The 20,019-nt window shown below is 45.9% G+C and overlaps 2 protein-coding genes across 3 annotated transcripts in view; both read left to right on the forward strand.

Annotated features, from left to right (window-relative positions):
• LOC101682709 (immunoglobulin lambda-1 light chain-like) overlaps positions 1–20,019 on the forward strand; it is a 1,123,284-nt gene that overhangs the window by 304,936 nt on the left and 798,329 nt on the right. The gene's annotated exons all lie outside the window — the stretch shown is intronic.
• Positions 19,201–20,019, forward strand: part of LOC101676037 (immunoglobulin lambda variable 4-3) — a 780,698-nt gene continuing 779,879 nt past the window's right edge. Inside the window, exons 1-2 of the mRNA XM_045065717.1 lie at positions 19,201–19,278; positions 19,430–19,727. Coding sequence (XP_044921652.1) covers positions 19,233–19,278; positions 19,430–19,727 — 344 coding nt within the window. The 5' untranslated portion in view covers positions 19,201–19,232. The remainder of the gene's footprint in view (positions 19,279–19,429; positions 19,728–20,019) is intronic.

Here is a 20,019-nt window from a genome sequence, read left to right on the forward strand (position 1 = left end):
GCATGTCCTGATCCTCACCAGTTACGACCACCAAAACTTCATTCTGGAAGATGGGTCCATTATTTGACTTGCTGCATTGGGTTGTGATGAATTGATGACTGTAATCACAGTCCCTGGGTATGTTAGAATATCTCCAAATTCCCTATATTCCATTTATCCCAATTATCCTGTAGACACACAGGTGTTCCATGAAGTCATCATGACACACTCAGGCAGGGCTCCAAGTTTGACTCCCTGCCAGGAGGAGTCAGAAGGACCCATGACACACTCTTCACAACCAGAGTAGGGCAGTCATACTCTCTCTGTCATGCCCTGGTCAGGCTCGGCTCAAAAGAGCCCAGGATCTGAATCCAGCACACCTGAACACTACTCCTGGACTCACTTCACTCTCCTCTGTCTTCTTAGGAAACTAGCATCACTGGGCACTCACTTTACTTGCTGTAAAATGGAGAAGTTTATACTGCTGTGAGAAACACTGTTTATCAAATTAATGTTATGAAATATTAAAGAGTTTAATTAATTAGGCAAACACAATGGGGTCTTAATGAGATATTCTTGGTGTTGGAATCTCCTGTCTGCCTCTATGGGCACACAAGGAAAAGTTTTCAGCTGCTCTGTACATGCAATTGTATCCAAGTCCAAATTTGCAGATTCCCAATTGCACCAAACTATGGGCAGAGTAGTTTAAAATCCTCCCACAGAAATCTCCATGGATGTAAGTTGTAACAAAACTCATAATAGCAGTTATGAAGGGGCGGGGGTGGGAGGTTGGGGGAGCCTGGTGGTGGGTATTATGGAGGGCACGTATTACATGGAGCACTGGGCGTGATGCATAAACAATGAATTCTGTTACACTGAAAAGAAATTAAATAAAAAAATGAAAAACAAACAAACAAAACAAAAAAACAAACAAAAAACTAATAGCGTAAAGATAGGAGTAAGAAGAGTAAAGTAAATGTTTGCCTGCTCAATTGAACTTAGCACCAGAAACCTGTTGTTCTGATGACCCAGCTACACAGATAGGGATGCAGTAAGCATCGGTCCTATTCCTAAATACACAGGAACCTGGTGCCTGTGGGACATCACACAGGGTTGTGTGGATACTGACCCTTTTCAAACACACTACACTGTACCCTGCACTCCCCTTTTAATACAAGACAGTAGGCTAATCCAGGGCATTTTAATCCTGGGACAACTACAGGAATCTCATTTGTTCTGCCTCCTGCACGAGGTATATAACCTTCAGTGCTGGGCTGACTAGGTGGTGAGGGGGAGGGGGCAGCTACCCTTGGGAGTCTGGAAGCCATAATCCACTCCCTCTCTCTGGTGACATGTGCTCTGGGGTGACCTGCAGGAGGGAAGTTCCTGCTCTGCGTCCTCCTCCACCATCAGGGGGCATCAGAGCTACATGGGAACAGCAGGACAGAGGCTGAAGCTGCCCAGGGGGAGCCTCACAGGGACACCAGGCCTAGGGGGTCAGCAGGGATCTGGGTTTCAGTCCTCTGAAGGAAGCTGGTATGATCACTCTGGTCTCCAGCGGCTAAAGAGACCTTGCTCTGAAAATCAGACACACAGTGACACCCAGTACACTGAGGGGAGTCCTGACACAGTGAATGTATCACATGGGAAATGTAGCTCCCTGTTTTGTGTGCCAGTGTTCTGGGAACTGACTTGTTCGAGTTGACGTGTTGAGAACATCGTGATCACTCACCTTCTGACTCTCTATCCCCATGTCCAGGCAGATTCAGACCAAGGACTGCAGCTTCATTTCTTAGGAGGGTCTCAAGAAGTGGGACGGGGAGTACTCAGATCTTCTGGTCCCTGAAATGAGGATCCACATGCTCTTTGTGACTGTCTCCAGAGTGAAGTGGATTCTCACTACCTGAGGGAAAAGCTCTGGTGTCTGATGCCCTTGGTTCAGTGACAGGATCCAGCTCCTACAGGGACCTTGGCTCTGGCCACAAAGCTCACCCCATGTGGGAAGACATGACCCTGAGGACCCTGACAAGACAGGGAGCTTGGTGGTGGTTTGTTAAGTCAGGGATGGTTTCTCATGAAATTTGTATGATTGTATCTAATATTGATGAAAATCTAAAATAAAAATTGTTGACAATGCCAGTTGCTCCCATGTTGCAGATTAGGGGATGTCACAGAAACAAAAACACTGGGTGACTATAGACTAGAAGTCCATAGTCTGCTATATTGCTTCTCCAACAGCAGGTGGTGGTTTTGCAAGTGGACTCCCACAAATGATGCCAAAGATTCTAATGAGAAAGTTCCACAATCTAATGACATGGGAAGCATGGGATCGCAATGCTTCTGGGGAAATAGAGGGGACACTACGCAGGAGGACAAGGAAGGTAATGAGGCCACAGGACCAACTTCCCTGTATCAAATATTGTCTGTATTCTCAGAGGGCCTAGCCCAGCCCCAGGGCAAGGCTCCTGAAAGACCACAGAGGGACCCAAGGACAGAATACTAGCAGAATGGACACAGGGAGTTGTCATGTGGTCTAATACCTGGAAAGTGCCTGTGATCCCAGACCCTGCAGACAAATGCTTGTGTTCTGACCTGAGGGCTGGCTGGAGGAAGCTGGGGTTCCTTTCTTCCTCCTCAGGCACATGTTATGACTTCACCACTGGTTTATCATGTAGAAGCCCAACAATGGAGAAATTTGCATAATTACTAAGAATCACAGTCCCAAGGGCCTGGAAAAGGCCGAAAGGATGATGGAGATGAGACCGCATTATGACGTCCTCATCCTGCATGTGAGTGATGCCACATCCCTGAGAGGAATGATTAAAATAAAACCATTTCAACAACAAGTGAGAGCTAAAAAGGTGCATGACTCAGGACCTTCCAGAGGGTACAGATCCAATAAGACATGAATGTCATCACCGGATGTTTCAAAGAGACAGAGACAGTTGGAGAGAGGCACATTGTGAATCAGCTCAGGCAGTCCTGGGAGGCAGGTCTGGAAGCTGCAGGACAGAACAGAAGGCTGTGCATGGAAGTCAGGATGAGGTTGCAGACTTTCATCCAAGTTTATTCTGAAGGATTGAAATGATAAGAGGAGAAATAGAATAAAATTAAGGCATCCTGATCAAACCGCTAGACATGAAAATTGTAATGTCTCAGATCACAAACACAGGAGTTGAGATTTGAGGATCGTGAGGGAATCTGAAGACAGAGCACAGACACAGCAGAGTGAAAGGCACAGAATGACTTTAGAAGTGAACAAAGCAGCATTGAGTGTAAGACAACATTAGCAATGTCATGCACATGTGATTGTGAACCCAGGGAGTGAAGGTGGAGAGGGGACGATAAAAAAATATTTGAGAAGCATTTGCCAAAAATGTTCCAAATTTCATGAAAATTCAAAACCTACAAAGTCAATGGGCGCCTGGGTGGCTCAGTGGGTTAAGCCACTGCCTTCGGCTCAGGTCATGATCCCAGGGTCCTGGGATCGAGTCCCACATCGGGCTCTCTGCTCAGCAGGGAGCCTGCTTCCTCCTCTCTCGCTCTGCCTGCCTCTCTGCCTACTTGTGATCTCTCTTCTGCCTACTTGTGATCTCTCTCTGTCAAATAAATAAATAAATTCTTTAAAAAAAAAAAAAAAAAAACCTACAAAGTCAAAATTCTTGAGGAACCCCAAGTACAAGAAATATGGCAGGGGGGAACTAATACACCAACCTCCATCCATATCACATTGTTTAAAGCAGAGAAAAAGACGGATTGAAAAACAATCAGAGAGGAAAGACACTTTGTTCAGAGAAACAGTGATAAGGATTCATACTGATCTCTCATGAGCAGAAATGCACACAGGGGGCAGTGGATGAACATCTTCAAAATACTGAGAAAAACAAATAAAAAGAAACCCTTATTTCTTTATTTAAGGAAAATATCCTTCAGTAATCGAGGCTAAATAAAAATTTTTCAGCTCTACCAAACTGACAGAACTGGTCATCAGCAGACTCAAAACACAGGAAATAATACTGGACTTCCCTTAGGCAAGAGGAAGTGATTAAAGAAAGAATCCAAACCTACAAACTGATTCTAAGAGTCAGAAATTACAACTACAGGGATAAATATGATGAATTTTTTGATGATTTACAACTCTTTGAAAAGTAAATTACTGTCTACAGCAAATCTAATCACAGCATATGTTGGAATTTATCACCTAGCTAATAGCAATGGGTATGATATCCCTACCCAGACCTGAGAAGAGAGAGCAGAAAGTGGACTCTAATGTCTGATGCCCTCTGTGTGACATCACCTGAACATAGTCTGTGATGAGTCACAGATGACAGAATAGCAAGGAGTTACACCTAATGAGCCAAAACAGAGAAATACAGTGGATCATAGAATATGCTCCCTTAGCATAACAAATAGCCTGGAAGACAAGGGGAGATGGAGAGGAGAAGGGAGTTGAGGGAAATTGGAAGGGGGGGTGAACCATGAGAGACTATGGACTCTGAAAAACAATCTGAGGGTTTTGAAGGGGCGGGTGTGTGGGAGGTTGGGGGAACCAGGTGGTGGGTATTATAGAGGACACAGATTGCATGGAGTACTGGGTGTGGTGCAAAAACAATGAATACTGTTACGCTGAAAAGAAATTAAAAAAAAAAAAAAGAATATGCTCTCTTACTCAAGAAGAATAGATAAATGGGAAAAGAGAAAGAATGATGGAACAATCGAAAATGAGCAGCAAGAAGAGATCTAATAAACTATGTTACTACTCACTGTCAGGAAATGGTGTAAACACCACAATTAAAAGGTAATATTGTCATATTGAGAGTAACTGTGGCACACAATTGTTAGAAACCTATAGTAAATAAAATGACATTAAGTGAATTTTAGACAATATTCCCACTCAATTATATTCCACAATTTGGGATATTTTTAAAAAGTCACAGGACAGACAAATAATCTAGTGTGATGAACTGAACTCTTACACATGGTCAGAATGGAATATTTCATGTCATGTGTATTTGAAACACTCACAAAAATGGAAGAAAAAGATCACAGGGCACCATTCATCAGAACAGCAACATCAATTCCCTCAACTCTCCCTGCCCCCATACCCATCCTGGTCAAGCTCTGCCAAAAGAGTCCAGGGTCTGAATCCAGCACACCCATACTCCACTCCTGGACTCACCCCACTCTCCTCTGGTTTCCTGGGAAGCTAGTCTCTTTGGGCATTCATTTTACTTGATTGAAATGAGGAGTTTCTACTGATGTAAGAAGCACTGTTTATCAAGTGAAATGTTACAAAATATTGAAGAGTTTCATTGATTAGGTAAATGTAGTGGGGTCTCTGTGTGTTACCCTTGGTGTTGGAGTCTCCTGTCTGCCTCTGTGTGAATCCAAGGGAAAATTTTCAGCTGCACTGTGACCTGCATCACATGCAATTGTACCCAAATATGAATTAGCAGTTTCCTAATTGCACCAAACCACAGACAGGGTAGCTTAAAATCTGACCACACCAATCTCCACGGGATGTGAGTGGTAATAAAACTAATAGCAATCAAAATAGCAGTAAGAAGAATAAAATAAAGGTTTGCCTGCTCAAATGAACTTAGCACCAGAAACATCACCTGTTGTTTTGTTGACCCAACTACATGGATAGAGATGCAGGAAGCATCCATCCTGATTCCTAAATACACAGGAACCCGGTGGCTGAGGGACATCACACAGGTTTGTCTGGACACTGACCCTTTCCAAATGCACTACAATATACCCTGCCCTCTCCTTTCTGAAACAGGACAGCGGGCTAGGCCAGAGCATTTCAACCCTGGGACAAGTACGGGAATCACACCTGCCCTGTCTCCTGCACTGTGTATTTGACCTCCTGTGCTGGGCTGGGCAGGACGGGGGGCACCTGCCTGTGGGAGGCTGGAAACCATGGTCCACACCCTTTCTCAGGTGACAGGTGTTGTGGGGTGACCTGCTGGAGGGAAGTTCTCCTCCACCATCAGGGGGCAGCAGAGCCACATTAGGAGCTGCAGGACAGATGCTGGGACTGCCCAGGGGGAGACTCACAGGGACACCAGGCCTGGAGGTCAGCAGGTTGTCTGAGGCTCAGTCCTCAGAGACTGTGGAGATGATCCATCCTCACTGCTCAGGCTACAAGGACCATGTTCTGAGGGTCAGACACACAGTGTCACCCAGGACACTGATGGGCAGTAAGCACCTCACCTGGGCGATTCAGGTCCCCTCTCTGTCCACCAGTGTCCCCAGGGACTTGACTCCTCTGTGCTGGGCACATCCAGAACCACCTCAATGACTCACAATCTGCCTCTCCTTCCCAACCTCCACCCCATCTCAGACCTGGGGCTGCATCTCCTTTTTTCAAGAGCATCTCACGGGGCAGGAGGCAGAGCCCCTGGTCCCTAGAAGGAAGGTCTGCAGCCTCCTTGTGAGGTTTTCTCCAGAATGACGTGATTCTAATGGCTCAGGCCCTCAAGCTCACACCATACGGGAACAGGTGATCATGTGAATCCTCATAAGACCACAAACCCCGAAGTTTGTTTCTCATGGTTTCAGGCCCTTTTCATATTTTCCATGAAACACTGATGGAAAAATTAAAAGGAAACAAATGGCTGACAATGCCAATTGCTGGACTGTTATGGGATGGGGGCTGTCAGAGAGACAACAGCACCATGTGTGAAAAGACTAGAAATCCTGATGAATCTCCAGCAGCAGGTGGTTGTTTAACAAGTAAACACCCACTTTTGTAAGAGATAAATGAACCTTGGAATGAGAGTTTCCCATTCTGAGGACATGCCAAGGATGGGATCACAGTGTATCTGGAAAATACAGAGGGGACCTGAAGCAGAAGGAGGAAGGTAAGGCAGCCACAGGACCACCTTTCCCGAATCAGGTGTTGTCTGCATGTCCCAGAGGGACTAGGTCAGCCTCATGCCTAGGCTCCTGCAAGTCCCTGAGCCTGCTCCAGACAGACCACAGATGTAAGGGATCCTGGCAGGAGCCTTAGGTTATAGGATAGACTCCGTACTGCTTGGAAGACTTGAGGCAGGCCTCGGGGTGGGGAGGAGAAGCAGACACTCTAAGAGAGGAAAGCACTTGGCTGAGGCCCCTCCCCTGCTGCTGTGATAACAGAGAATAAAACAACTGGAAGGAGCCCAGCCATGCTGCTTCTGTGGGGAAATCAGACTTCTTATGGGTCACTGCATTAGTTTGCTAGGGCTGAGAGAACAGAGCCCTACAAACTGAGGGGAAGGAGCTGACAGTAGAAATGTCTTGTCTCGCAGTTCTGGAGTTCAGTAGTCTGAGATCAAGGCACCAGCGGATTGGTGGTTGTTTTGTAGGCTGTGAAGGAGAATTTGTTTCATGCCTCTCTCTTCCAGATCCTGGTGGTTCTCTGGCAAACTTGAGCATTCCTGGGCTTGAAGATTCCTTCTCTAACTTCATATGGTGGTCTGCCTTGTCAGAATCTGTCTCCAAATTTTCCCTTTCATAAGGATACCAGTCCAATTGAATGAAAGCCCAGCCTACCCCAGCACAACCTCATCTTAATTTAACAAATTACATCTCCAATGATCTTATACTGAAATCAGGTCTCAGTGAGAGATACTGGAGGTGAGGGCTCAAATATATACATTTGGGAGCTGTGGGACCTAATTCAACCCACAAGTATCCCTGCCAAGGTTGGGCACTCCCTCCCCTTGGGGGATTCTGCAGGTTGCATGCATACCACAAAGCTCTCAGGGATCAGGTGGGGCATAACTAACAAACTCAGAAGAAGTCCTGACTGTCTCCTAACGGACCCATCTGTATGTCTGGGCATCCAGGCTCCATCCTTGCCCTCTGATTATCACCACAGTGAACAAATGTCGGACATCTGGCCTCTATATCCTCCCATGTAGTCATAAGTGAGACAAGGATCATCATCATCAGGAGGTGTGGTACAGTGCCTGCTGCCTCCCTGATGGAGTTCTCCCAGGACACCGAGATGATCTGCTTCTCCTCCAGCTGCATGTGTAGGGCCTTCTGAGCCCATCTTAGCTCTGCTGTGGACATGGCATGTCTACAGCCTATTAAATCCCCATTGTGCTTCTCTGACTCCTAGAGGGATCAGTATGAGGAGCCTCAGTCTCTCTGCCAGAGCCTCTCTTCTCTCAGTGCCACCACCCCAGTCCCAAGGCCCATCAGCCCTTCCCTGCCCACCCAGGCTTCTGTGCTAAACTCTGTGGTTAGGTCAGAGGACACACACTGACTGGCAACCTATGTAGTTCAGGTTTGCAGTTTCTGCAGAACTAGGTTCTTCTTTCCAAAACTAGGACATCACAGGTGGGACCAACTCTAGTGAGATGATGGGCATGACATGACACATATCACAGAGTCTGGACAAGCATAAAGTAGTTCTGCTCTAATTCTGCTGGGACATCCCATGATGTCTCTGTTGGAGAACCAGGACCATGTTCCTGGGCCCATGACCCAGTGAGCAGGACAGCAGCCTGAGAGTATGTGTCTGTTGTGGCTTGTGCAAGGGGTGGTGTCTCTGAGTGTGTGTGTGTGTGTGTGTGTGTGTGTGTGTGTGTGAAAGAGAGAGAGAGATTGATTTTAGTGTTGCCAGGAAATTTTTCCAGTTTTAAATATCCCAAACCCCAAATTTGTTTCCCTAATTTCCCTCCATCCTCTAAATTCCAATGACTTTTCTTTATATCAAGTTTAAGGATAAAGGACATTAAAAGGACCAGGAGGAGGAAAGATTTATATGTGCTTGCTACATATGAGGCATGATTGCAAGCACTTCACATTTATTAAATTGTTTAATCACAAATACTCTACAAAAAAAGAATTCTGATTATTACCTCAATTCACAGATTCAGAAGCTGAGGCATGTAGGATGTGTAATTTGCCTGAGGTTGAAGCTAGAAAGTGGCCAAACCAGCAGCAAAACAAGGTCTTCTGATCCCAGAATCCCTGGTCTTCACCACCAACCTACAGTCTCTTGTGTTTTCAGACTAAGACATGGCCTCTTCTTAATGCTCCAGAAACTTCTTTCTCCTTTTTTGAAAGCAAGTGACTGCAACTGGGACTTTGCCAAGCAGCCTGTCCAAAACAAATAGAATTCAAACCACATACATAATTTAAATGTTTCTAGTATCCACATTATTAAAATGAGAAGAAACAAGCAGAACTTGTATTCATAATATATTTTGTTTAGTTCAATTACTTGAAAATACTATCATGTCAGTATGAATTAAATGTAAAAATATGATATATTGTTACCTTATCTTTTATGCTACGTCTTTCAAATCTGGTAGGTTCTCCAGAACTACAGCACATCTCTACTGAGATGATCTATATTCAATGGTCCACATATATGCATGGCTTGTGGTAACCACACTGGACAGAACAGGTTAAATGCACGAGGTTTCCTTAGGGTAACTGTCTCTATCGTATAGACTCTCAGACAGCAGGGTGGTTTTCCTTGGGAAACACTGATTGCAACACCATGAATATCTGAGCACTCTTCAGAACAGACCCTGCAAGGATATAGACTGGAATAAAGGAGAGAGGGTGATGAACAGAGGGGCCCAATAGACTTGGGATGAGGGGACAGGAGCATGGTGAGGGGACGGGGCAGGGAAGGGATTGGATGGTAAGGTTCTGGGATGTCTCTTGGATTGAAAACTTGACTCACTCATCACTGTCTTGAGAAATAAGAAGTGAGAAAATCATGTAATCTCTCAATGTTAGATTCTTCATTTAAAAGACTGGAAGAAAACGGTGTCTTGAGCATAGAGCTACTCTTTTTATTGTGTCTTATTCAGTGGAACATGTACACATCCACCAAAGGTTTAGCACCTACTGAGGCCTCAGAAGTAGTCATTTTGTTAAACTAGCAATACATGTAGGGTGCCACTCATCCCAGGAAACCCAGAGGAACACTGTGGGTCTTGGTATGAGACCCCAGTAAGTCCAAATTCCCTGGGCTATGCTCAAGTGCAAAGGGTATGACTGATGCTTCCTTTGATGGTACTTGTGTATAATCAACTCTCCATCTTAGAAACCCACACCTGGTCCTTCTTCTGACCTGAGGAAATTACCAGTGTGAGGACCTTAACCTCAGAGCTCAGACAAGAGCTTACACAGACACACAGAAGGATGGAAAATGGATTTGCATCTGGTGCCCCTCCTTCCTTGAGCTGCAAAAACACAGGATAAGGTGGGAGTTTGGAGTTCAGTCCCAGCAGGACAGGCTCAGAGCAGAGGTCTTCAAAGTTTTCCTCCATCATGGGCTGGGTTCTATTCTACCTCCTCCTCTTTATTTTCTCTACAGGACAGGGTTCCACCTTCTTAACATTTCCTTCCAAGCATAGTACCCTGGGACTGTCCAGTGTCTGGTACATTCAGCATCATTCTTGTGTTTTGTGTTTCTAGGTTTTAGTGCTCTGCCTATGCTGACTCAGCCTCCATCTGCATCTGTCTCCCTGGGAGCCTTAGTCAACCTCACCTGCACCCTGAGCAGGGAGCACAGCAATTACTTTGTTCGCTGGTATCAACAGAAACCAGGGGATGCCCCTCAGTATGTGATGAAGGTTAATAATGACAGAAGCCACAGCAAGGGGGACAGGATCCCCAATTGCTTCTCAAGCTCCAGCTCTGGAGATGACTGCTATTTAACCAACTCCAACATCCAGTCTGAGGATGAGCCTGAGTGTTACTGCGGTGAGAGCCATACCATCGATGGTCAATCTGGTTAAGCCACAGTGATATGCACAAAGGGGAAGTGAGGTTAAAACCTCCCACCCTCTCTCTCCTCTTCCCCATGGGGACTCAGAGGGAGCTGCTGCATGCCCCTTTCCAGAGCCCTGAGACCTTTGACTCTCCCTGGAAACCCTGTCACCCTGTACCAAATCCCAAGACACCATTACAGAGAGACAGACACAGGGACTAACTAAGGTCATTTTGACAACAGAAAATTCCCTTTCCTTTACCATACTGATGGGAAAGACCAGACCAGCCCAGACAGGAAAATGACTCTGAGAGAGTAGCTGGTCTGAGATGACCCCATGATCCATCAGACCATGTGCATCCATGATGATCAGAAAACAGACAGATATCTCAGAGTTCTGGAGTTTACCAAGAGATTGGTTGAGTGAGTATCATCACTATAATTTCATCATGAAGCATAATAGGGCTCTTGCCACTGTAGAATGTTCAAAAGGAAATATTTGGTCCTCAAGGGAGGTATAGCAGAGAGTCTTAAGCCCATGGTGGGTGCAGAGCTGGGATCTAGTAGGAAAACAGAATGCATGTTAGATGTCTGTGGCAGCACCGGCATGGAGCATGGCTTGGGTTTCTCCATTGGTAGTCAATTATCAAATTGTGGTGCCAAGAATGAGTCCACATGCTGCCTACAGGACTTTTCCAGGTTCTGATCAGGAACACATCTACTGAAACAATAGTGGGGCATAGTGAAGGGGGTACACTAATATGATAAATATATTAACTCCCCTGAATCTCAACCCTGTGAGTGATCCATCTCAAATGCATATGATGAGAGTGTGGCAAGCTTACTGGACATGTTGAGGTCCTCCATAGATTTTCTGGTATCTGAAAAGAAGCATCTTTCGTACATACCCACACTTTTGAGTTAACATTCAGCATCTGTATTAATCAAGGTAACCCTGGCCCTTGGGCATGGACCTGTGCAGGATTGGGAGGAATTATGATGCTGGATCCCAGAACTTCTGGCTGGCTCCCCTTAGTTAGTGACACAGCTCTGAAATGGAAAATCCAGGAGCTGCCCATAGCCTGGAAAACTCCCACGTGGGTAGGAGTAGAGAAGGTGGCTAGTCCTCTAGAGACAGAGCAGGCAGGAGTACGGGAGGAGCAGGAGGAGAGGTGAACAGCAGGTCTCAGACTTGCAGTAAATTCTTTCAAGTACATGCTGGGCTGAGTCACAGGGAATCAAAGGCCCATCCTACACACTCCAGTAAAGGATTGTTCTCTACCAAGGGTTTGCAAAGATTGTGTCCCAAAAGAGGACTCCCATAGGTCCCTCTAGTGAGGATTTTCCTCCACCATGAACATTGTAGGAAAAACAGTCCAGAGGATGGTAGGAAAATAATATCCAAACCCACATAATAAATCATGTCACCTCCAAGCCCACATGGAGCCTTCTGGTGTGTAACTTGGGAGAAAGTAACCCAGTAGCATTGGACAGATGGACAAACTGTGGAAGCAATAACAACAGTGAGTGGAAAGAGGAGTCAGATAAAGAACATTCTCACTTGTGCTGAGATGGTAACCAACCCATGAGGGAGTGACAACTACAAAGTATTGGTTAAAAGTGGTCAAAGGATTCCATTAATGATAATTACTATCATTAATGAGTGATAATTAATAATTCCATTAGGGATAATTTGTCAAGTTTATAACAGGATCAGGGTCTCAGTAAGAGACCACTGGTCAGCTCCGGTCATGTGGAAGTAAGTAATGAAGAGTATGTGTCTCCTCCTGCATTGTTCCTCATCAATAGCTTTTGGCTTCACAGATTGCCAGGTGATTCTGAGTCCAGGAATGAAAATTTCTGTCAAAAGTTCTTTTTTTCCATTTCTTTGAAAAAGATGGATGGTACTTTGATAGGAATTGCATTAAATGTGTAGATTGCTTTAGGTAGCATAGACATTTTCACAATATTTATTCTTCCAATCCAGGAGCATGGAACAGTTTTCCATTTCTTTGTGTCTTCCTCAATTTCTTTCATGAGTACTTTATAGTTTTATGAGTATAGATTCTGTGCCTCTTTGGTTAGGTTTATTCCTAGGTATCTTATGGTTTGGGGTGCAATTGTAAATGGGATTGACTCCTTAATTTCTCTTTCTTCTGTCTTGCTGTTGGTGTACAGAAATGCAACTGATTTCTGTGCATTGATTTTATATCCTGACACTTTACTGAATTCCTGTATAAGTTCTAGCAGTTTTGGAGTGGAGTCTTTTGGGTTTTCCACATATAGTATCATATCATCTGCGAAGAGTGATAATTTGACTTCTTCTTTGCCGATTTGGATGCCTTTAATTTCCTTTTGTTGTCTGATTGCTGAGGCTAGGACCTCTAGTACTATGTTGAATAGCAGTGGTGATAATGGACATCCCTGCCATGTTCCTGACCTTAGCGGAAAAGCTTTCAGTTTTTCTCCATTGAGAATGATATTTGCAGTGGGTTTTTCATAGATGGCTTTGATGATATTGAGGTATGTGCCCTCTATCCCTACACTTTGAAGAGTTGCTGGGGGGAGGGGGGTTGGGAGAAGGGGGTGGGATTATGGACATTGGGGAGGGTATGTGCTATGGTGAGTGCTGTGAAGTGTGTAAACCTGGCGATTCACAGACCTGTACCCCTGGGGATAAAAATATATGTTTATAAAAAATAAAAAATAAAAAATTATTTTTAAAAAAACAACTTTTTTTTTATAAAAAATAAAAAATAAAAAATTATTTTTAAAAAAACAACTTTTTTTATAAAAAATAAAAAATAAAAAATTATTTTTAAAAAAACAACTTTTTTTTATAAACATATATTTTTATCCCCAGGGGTACAGGTCTGTGAATCGCCAGGTTTACACACTTCACAGCACTCACCATAGCACATACCCTCCCCAATGTCCATAATCCCACCCCCCTTCTGTCAAAATTTCTTATGTGGCTTGTGGCCTTAGCAGAATCTCCAAGAGAGAAGTCCTTTAGTACCATTGTCTCATTTGGGGAATCTCCTGGGCCCAATGAGCAATTTATAATTTAACACAGGGAGCACCTGAAACAGGAGATTAGATCTAGCCAGGAGAGACAGAGGTGATGCCAGTAACAGTGTGAGGAGAGGCCAGGCAGGCTGAGCCGTGATTGAGTTATGTTCAAGGAGATCTCCTTTCCCCACAGCTCCCCTACTCATTCTGCATCTCCCTCCCTTCTTCCCTTCCTCCCCCTCACCCCACCCACTTCTCAGTACTTATCAATGTTCTCACTTTTAATATCTTTCCATGGAGATGTTAGGAATAAACCCCATTAGTCATACTCTACTCAATTCTTTAACTTGTAATGTGTGTTCGTTTTTCATGTATTCTATCATATATGGATGCATTGGTCTTGATTCTCTTACTGCCCAACAGTGTTCTCAGGCACTGACTCCTCATGCTGGGCATGTCCAAGGATGTCCTGACCACTCACCTTCAGCTCATCTTTCCCTCCTCCAGGCTGCAGTTCCTTGCTTGGGAACAGCTGAGGGAGGGAGAGCAGGGACCAGTGAGGCCCTGATTGCCGGAAGGGGCTCAGCAACCTACTTGTGAGACTGTCTCCAGAGTGAAGTGGATGCTCCCTGCTCAGGCCACAGCTCTGGTCCCTGGATTTTCTTTGTGCATTGACAGGATCTGCTCCCTGCAAGGACACTGTCTCAAGCTCAAAGCTCATGCCATGTGGGATCCTGTGACCTTGGGGACTCACACAAAGACCAGGAAACTTCAAGTTTGCTTCCAGTGATTTGTCATGCCTTTTACATGTTTACATGAAACACTGATGAAAAAAATTACGGTGCCCAATTTCTGCTTTCTTGTGGGATGAGGGCTGTCACAGGGATGAAAACAGCCTGTGTCAATACATGAGACATTGTGAGGAATCTCCAACAGCTGCTGGTTGGTTAAGTCAACTCCCAGGTAGAAAGGGATGCATGAACCTCAGAATGAAAGAGTTTCCCAAAGTAGTGTCATGCCTAACATGGGACCAGAGTGTAGTGGGGGACAGACAGGGGACCTGAGGCAGGAAGGGTTTGGTAATGAGGCTATAAGACCTTGAGTGAGGGATTGTCTGCACTCTCAGAGGGCCCAGCTTACCCTGTGGCCAGGATACTACAAGGCCCCAAGCCAGCCCAGCACAGACACCAGGCACAGAGGTTTCAGACAGAGTCACAGGTCAGATCCCAGGAATTTGACTATTGAAGCCAAACCTTGGAAACTAAGGTTGATTTTCTGACCAGAAAGCTCCATGGAGGAAGCCAGAGCTCTGGTCTTCCTCCTCAGTCAAGTGTTCTGATCTCACAATCCAGTTAGAGACCCACAGAGGAATACATTTGCATTAATACTAGCAATCACTGCCCCCATGGCCTGGAGGGCATAAGAGAAGTCTGGGTGAGCCTGCCCTGCTCTGGGATCTCTGGAGGCAGAACTCTGGGCATCTCTACTAGAGCTTGGACTCTTCTCCTGCCCCTCATCATCACTCTCTGCACAGGTGCACCCCCAGGACCTGCATACAAGCTCAGCCTCCACAGGACCTGAGCTGGGCCTGCCCCAAACCCTGAAATCAGCACCAGCACTGACTCTGTACTGGTCCCTAAGAATGAGCCCCTAGGCTTCACACCAACCCCTCCTCTCCTGTCTTTTCAGGTTCCATGGCCTCCAGTGGGCTGACTCAGTCTCCCTCTGTGTCAGTGGCCATGGGACAGAGGGCTACAATCACCTGCTCTGGAGATGTACTGGGGAAAAGATATGCATATTGGTACCAGCAGAAGCCAAAACAAGCTCCTGTGCTTGTGATTAATAAAAATAATGATCAAATCTCAGGGATCTCTGACTGGTTCTCAGGCTCTACCTCAGGAATCACAGCCACGCTGACCATCAGTGGGACCTGGGCTGAGGACAAGGATATTACTCTCAGTCCTATGACAGCAGTGGTAATGCTCACAGTGACAGAGGCAGATGGGGAAGTGAGACACAATCCTCTTCCCTGTCTCTGTCACACTCTTTTCCAGCCCCAGGAGCACCATGGACAAGCACTGAGCAGGTCTGGCCCAGGCCCCCAGGTCTGAGAACTCCAGAGCTCCTCCCTAACTCTGCTCTGAGGCAGCCCTGCACAGGTTGGTTGAGGAGAGCACTTAGCTGACAGCAATAGGCTACCCTGCTCTCTGGGCCTGTGTGTGAATGTAAAACAGAGGTCTTCAGTGGAAGAAAGATAGAGGGAGCCTTTTGTCCAGTGCTCTTGTTGTCTGCATTTTCCTTGTGCTATGCGCCACTCTTCACACAAAGGACCAGGATTAGATCCAAAGATCCCAGAGCAGCTAAACTTCTAATGCCCTGATGCCATCAATGGGGGCCACCCCCACCCGAGTGGAGAGGATGGGTACAGTAGACAGAGGGGCCACCCACATTCCCTCATTTGGACTCACACACCCACCCACTACTGCCCAGAGCTCCTGACAGCTCACAGGGGAGCTCCTCACTGGGAAGTGCTATTGCTTCAGAAATCTACCTTGGCAAGTTATGTCCCTTTTCAGATAGGTTCAGTTGAATGATCACCTCAGGCCAGCACCTCAAGTCCCTTCCTCATGTTCAGATGTCCAGAAAGGTCCCAGCATTAGAGCTCCCTGCAGGAGGGAGATCTCTCTTGATGGCTAATTATGGGTCCCTTCTCCTTCTGCCCCGGCTGAGCTCCCCAACTCCTTCCAGATTTCCCATGCATGCACTCCTCTTTCTCAGGGTCTGCTTCCAGATACCCAATGCAGAAAGACCAGCATCGCAGTCAGCATTCTCAGGGACCTGAGGAGGCCACTGTGTACCCATAGAGCTGGGGTTTCTCCCCCAAAGCACCAATGTACTTGTCCAATCCCTAGACAGATTGGATTGTTCCTTGTATTTTTGTACACTGAATAAAGATCCAGACACACTAGGTGTTCTGAGTTCTGACTGATAATTGGAGAGCCACATCCTTCTTGATAGTGAATGGGGACAATGGGGCAGTTGCTGCTGTTGACACAGTGGCCAGAAGAAACACAACCACCATGGGAGTGAGACACAAATTGGGTCATTCCTCATTTCTACCCTCCAAATAATGTGTGAGTATCTCTTTACACCCACTCAGATACATGGACAGACAACAATTCTGTGAAATACAGCTCAGCCTCTCAACAATGACACTTAATAAGACATCACAGATAAAATCCACCCAGATCCCCACATACCACAGTCTCCAAATAAAAAGAGTGTCAGCAGCCATGTCTCCACCTAATATGATAAAATATCTGGTGAACAATTACAAACACGTTCACCCTTTCTGCACAAGAGGATATAAAACACATGACTGTGTGCTAGTGATCTTTATTTTTATCCCAGCTCAGATATTCTATAACTTCAGTATTGAGATATAAAGTTAACTATTGTTAACACATCTGATGTTAGATGATAATGGGATGAAACAGGAGAATAAAACAGAAACATATGATTAATATATACTCAAACTTATTCATGTCAACGTAAGGAAAAAACATTTATCACTTCTATCTTATTCATTTCTGCCACTACCCTGCGGTCACTGTGGTGTCTAGAATTACCTTCCTCACTGTTCACTCCATATTCTCCTTCTCTCAGCAAATACCTGACCTAGTCATGATTTCCCCCCATTGGGATGACCAAACCTTCATTCTGGAAGATGGGTCCATTATCAGACCTGCTGAATTGGACTGTGCTGAACTGATGACTGTCGTCACAGTCCCAGGTATCTTAGGGGATCTCCTGAGTCCATATACTCCTGTTTACCCGAGTTGTGTTGTAGACACACAATTGCTTTATGACAGTCATTATAAAACACCCCAGACAGTGGTGTTTTGAGTTCCTGCCAATCCCAGGTATATTAGAGGATCTCTTGAACGTGTATATTCCTGCTTACCTCAGCTGGGTTTTAGACACTCAGTTCCCCCATGACAGTCCTCATGAAACGCTCCAGGCAGTGCCCCCTACTTTGAGTCCCTGCCAGGAAGAGTCAGAAAGACCCATATCACACTCTCCACAACCAGAGCAGGGCAGTCATACTCCCTCCCTCCTCCCCTAGTCAAGCTCTGCCCCAAGGAGCCAGGTTCCCAAACCAGAACACCTGAGCTCCACTCCTGGATGCGCCCCCACTTTCCTGTTTTCGTGGGAAACTAGCCTCTCTGGGGACTCACTTTATCTGTTGTGAAATGGGGAAGCTTATAACTGCTGTGAGAAATACTTGTTTTCAAGTTAAAGGATACAAAATATTGAAGAGTTTAAATAATTAGGCAAATGCAGTGGGGTTTCAGGGAGTTAATCTTGGTATTGGAATCTCCTGTCTGCCTCTGTGTGTACATAAGGAAAAGTTTTCAGCTACTCTGTGACTTGTACCATGTGCAATTATATCCAAGTCAGAATTAGCTGATTCCCAATTCACCAAATGACAAACAGGGTAGTTCAAAATCCTCTCACACCAAACTCCAGGAGATGTGAGTTATAGTAAAAATTAAATCCAAAGTGATTAACTTTGATGTGAATAATCACCCACCTTAGAACATGGGCCCTTTGCTATGGAGCCCACTGAAAAAGATCAAGATTGGATGGACAAGAAAACTGACCATTGTCCCCAGACATGTCACATTATCCACCTAATGATTACTACCATTTCCTTTTGAGGACACAGTATGGTAGACACTGATGTAAAGTTCTGTCTTGTCAGTCATCTGTCTCCTATAGATTTTGCCTCTGTCTCTAGCACAGGTCCTCTTCATGCCTCCTATCCCACCCCATTTGTGCTAAATTCAGTCCCTGTCAAACCCTCCTCAACTGGGTCTATTCCTACTGGGATACTGAGACACAACATCTGTGACTTGTTCTGGGGACTCTCTTGAGACAGAATCTTCCATCATTTCAATGACAGAATGATGAACAAATGTTCTGAGAAAGTTCCACAATCTAACAACATAGGAAGCATGGGATCACAGTACCTCTGGGGAAACAGAGGGGACACTGTGCAAGAAGATAAGAAAGGTAATGAGGCCACAGAACCACCCTCCCTGTATCAAGTGTTGTCTGTAACTCTCAGACGGCCCAGCCCAGCCCCATGGCCAGGCTCCTGAAAGACCACAGAGGGAGCCAAGGACAGAATGCCAGCAGTGGGGGCACAGGGAGTTATCATGTGGTCTGATCTTTAGAAAGTGCCTGTGATCTCAGACCCTGCAGAGAAAGGCTAGTGGTCTGACCTGAGAGCTGGCTGGAGGAAGCTGGGGGCTCCCCTCTTCCTCCTTAGTCACATATTCTAATCACAACACTTGTTTAACAACTGAGTGCCCAGGAATATAAATGGAGGAATTTGCATAAGTACTAACAATCACAGTCCCTAGAGCCTGGAAGGGAATAAAAGAGGCTGGGGTGGAGCCCAGCAGTGCTGTGGGTCTCAGGAGGCTGAACTCTGGGCACATCCACCATGGCCTGGACCCCTCTTCTGCTCCCAGTCCTCACTCTTTGCACAGGTGCTGCCCCAGGGCTGCCCATGTGCTCAGCCCCCACAGGACGGAGCTGGGCTTGCAGTGAACCCTGAGTCAGACCAGCCCAGCCTCAAGACTGGGTCCCTGGGAGAAGCCCCTGAACCTCACACCAACTTCTCCTTTTCTATCTTTTCAGGCTCCATGGCCTCCAGTGTGCTGACTCAGTCTCCCTCAGTATCAGTGTCCCTGGGACAGACAGCTACCATCACCTGCTCTGGAGAGATACTGAGCAAAAGTTATGCACGATGGCACCAGCAGAAGCCAGGCCAATCCCCTGTGAACATTATTTATAAGGACACCCAGCGTCCCTCTGGGATCCCTGACCGATTCTCTGGGTCCAGCTCAGGGAGCACACACACCCTGACCATCAGCAGGGCTCAGGCTGAGGACGAGGCTGACTACTACTGTCAAGGATGGGATGGCAATGGTAAAGCTCACAGTGACACAGGCAAATGGGGAAGTGAGACATAAACCCCTTCCCTGTCTGTGTCACACACTCCTCTAGCTGCAGGATGCCTGTGGACAAATCAGGGAGTGGGTCTGAACCTGGTCCCTGGATCTCAGGTCCCCAAACCTCCCTCCCCACCAGCACATGTGGCAGGCTCTCCAGGAGATGGATCAGGGGAGGGAAAGGACACAGTACTTTTAACTATGTTTCATTCATGCCTATTGGTGAAGGAATGACTGGACATGTGAGAAGATGACACGGAAGATATTTTTTAAAGA

Source organism: Mustela putorius, unplaced genomic scaffold, assembly GCF_011764305.1.
Source record: "Mustela putorius furo isolate JIRA1106 unplaced genomic scaffold, ASM1176430v1.1 tig00003858_pilon_pilon_pilon, whole genome shotgun sequence".
Classification (NCBI taxonomy): Eukaryota; Metazoa; Chordata; class Mammalia; order Carnivora; family Mustelidae; genus Mustela; species Mustela putorius.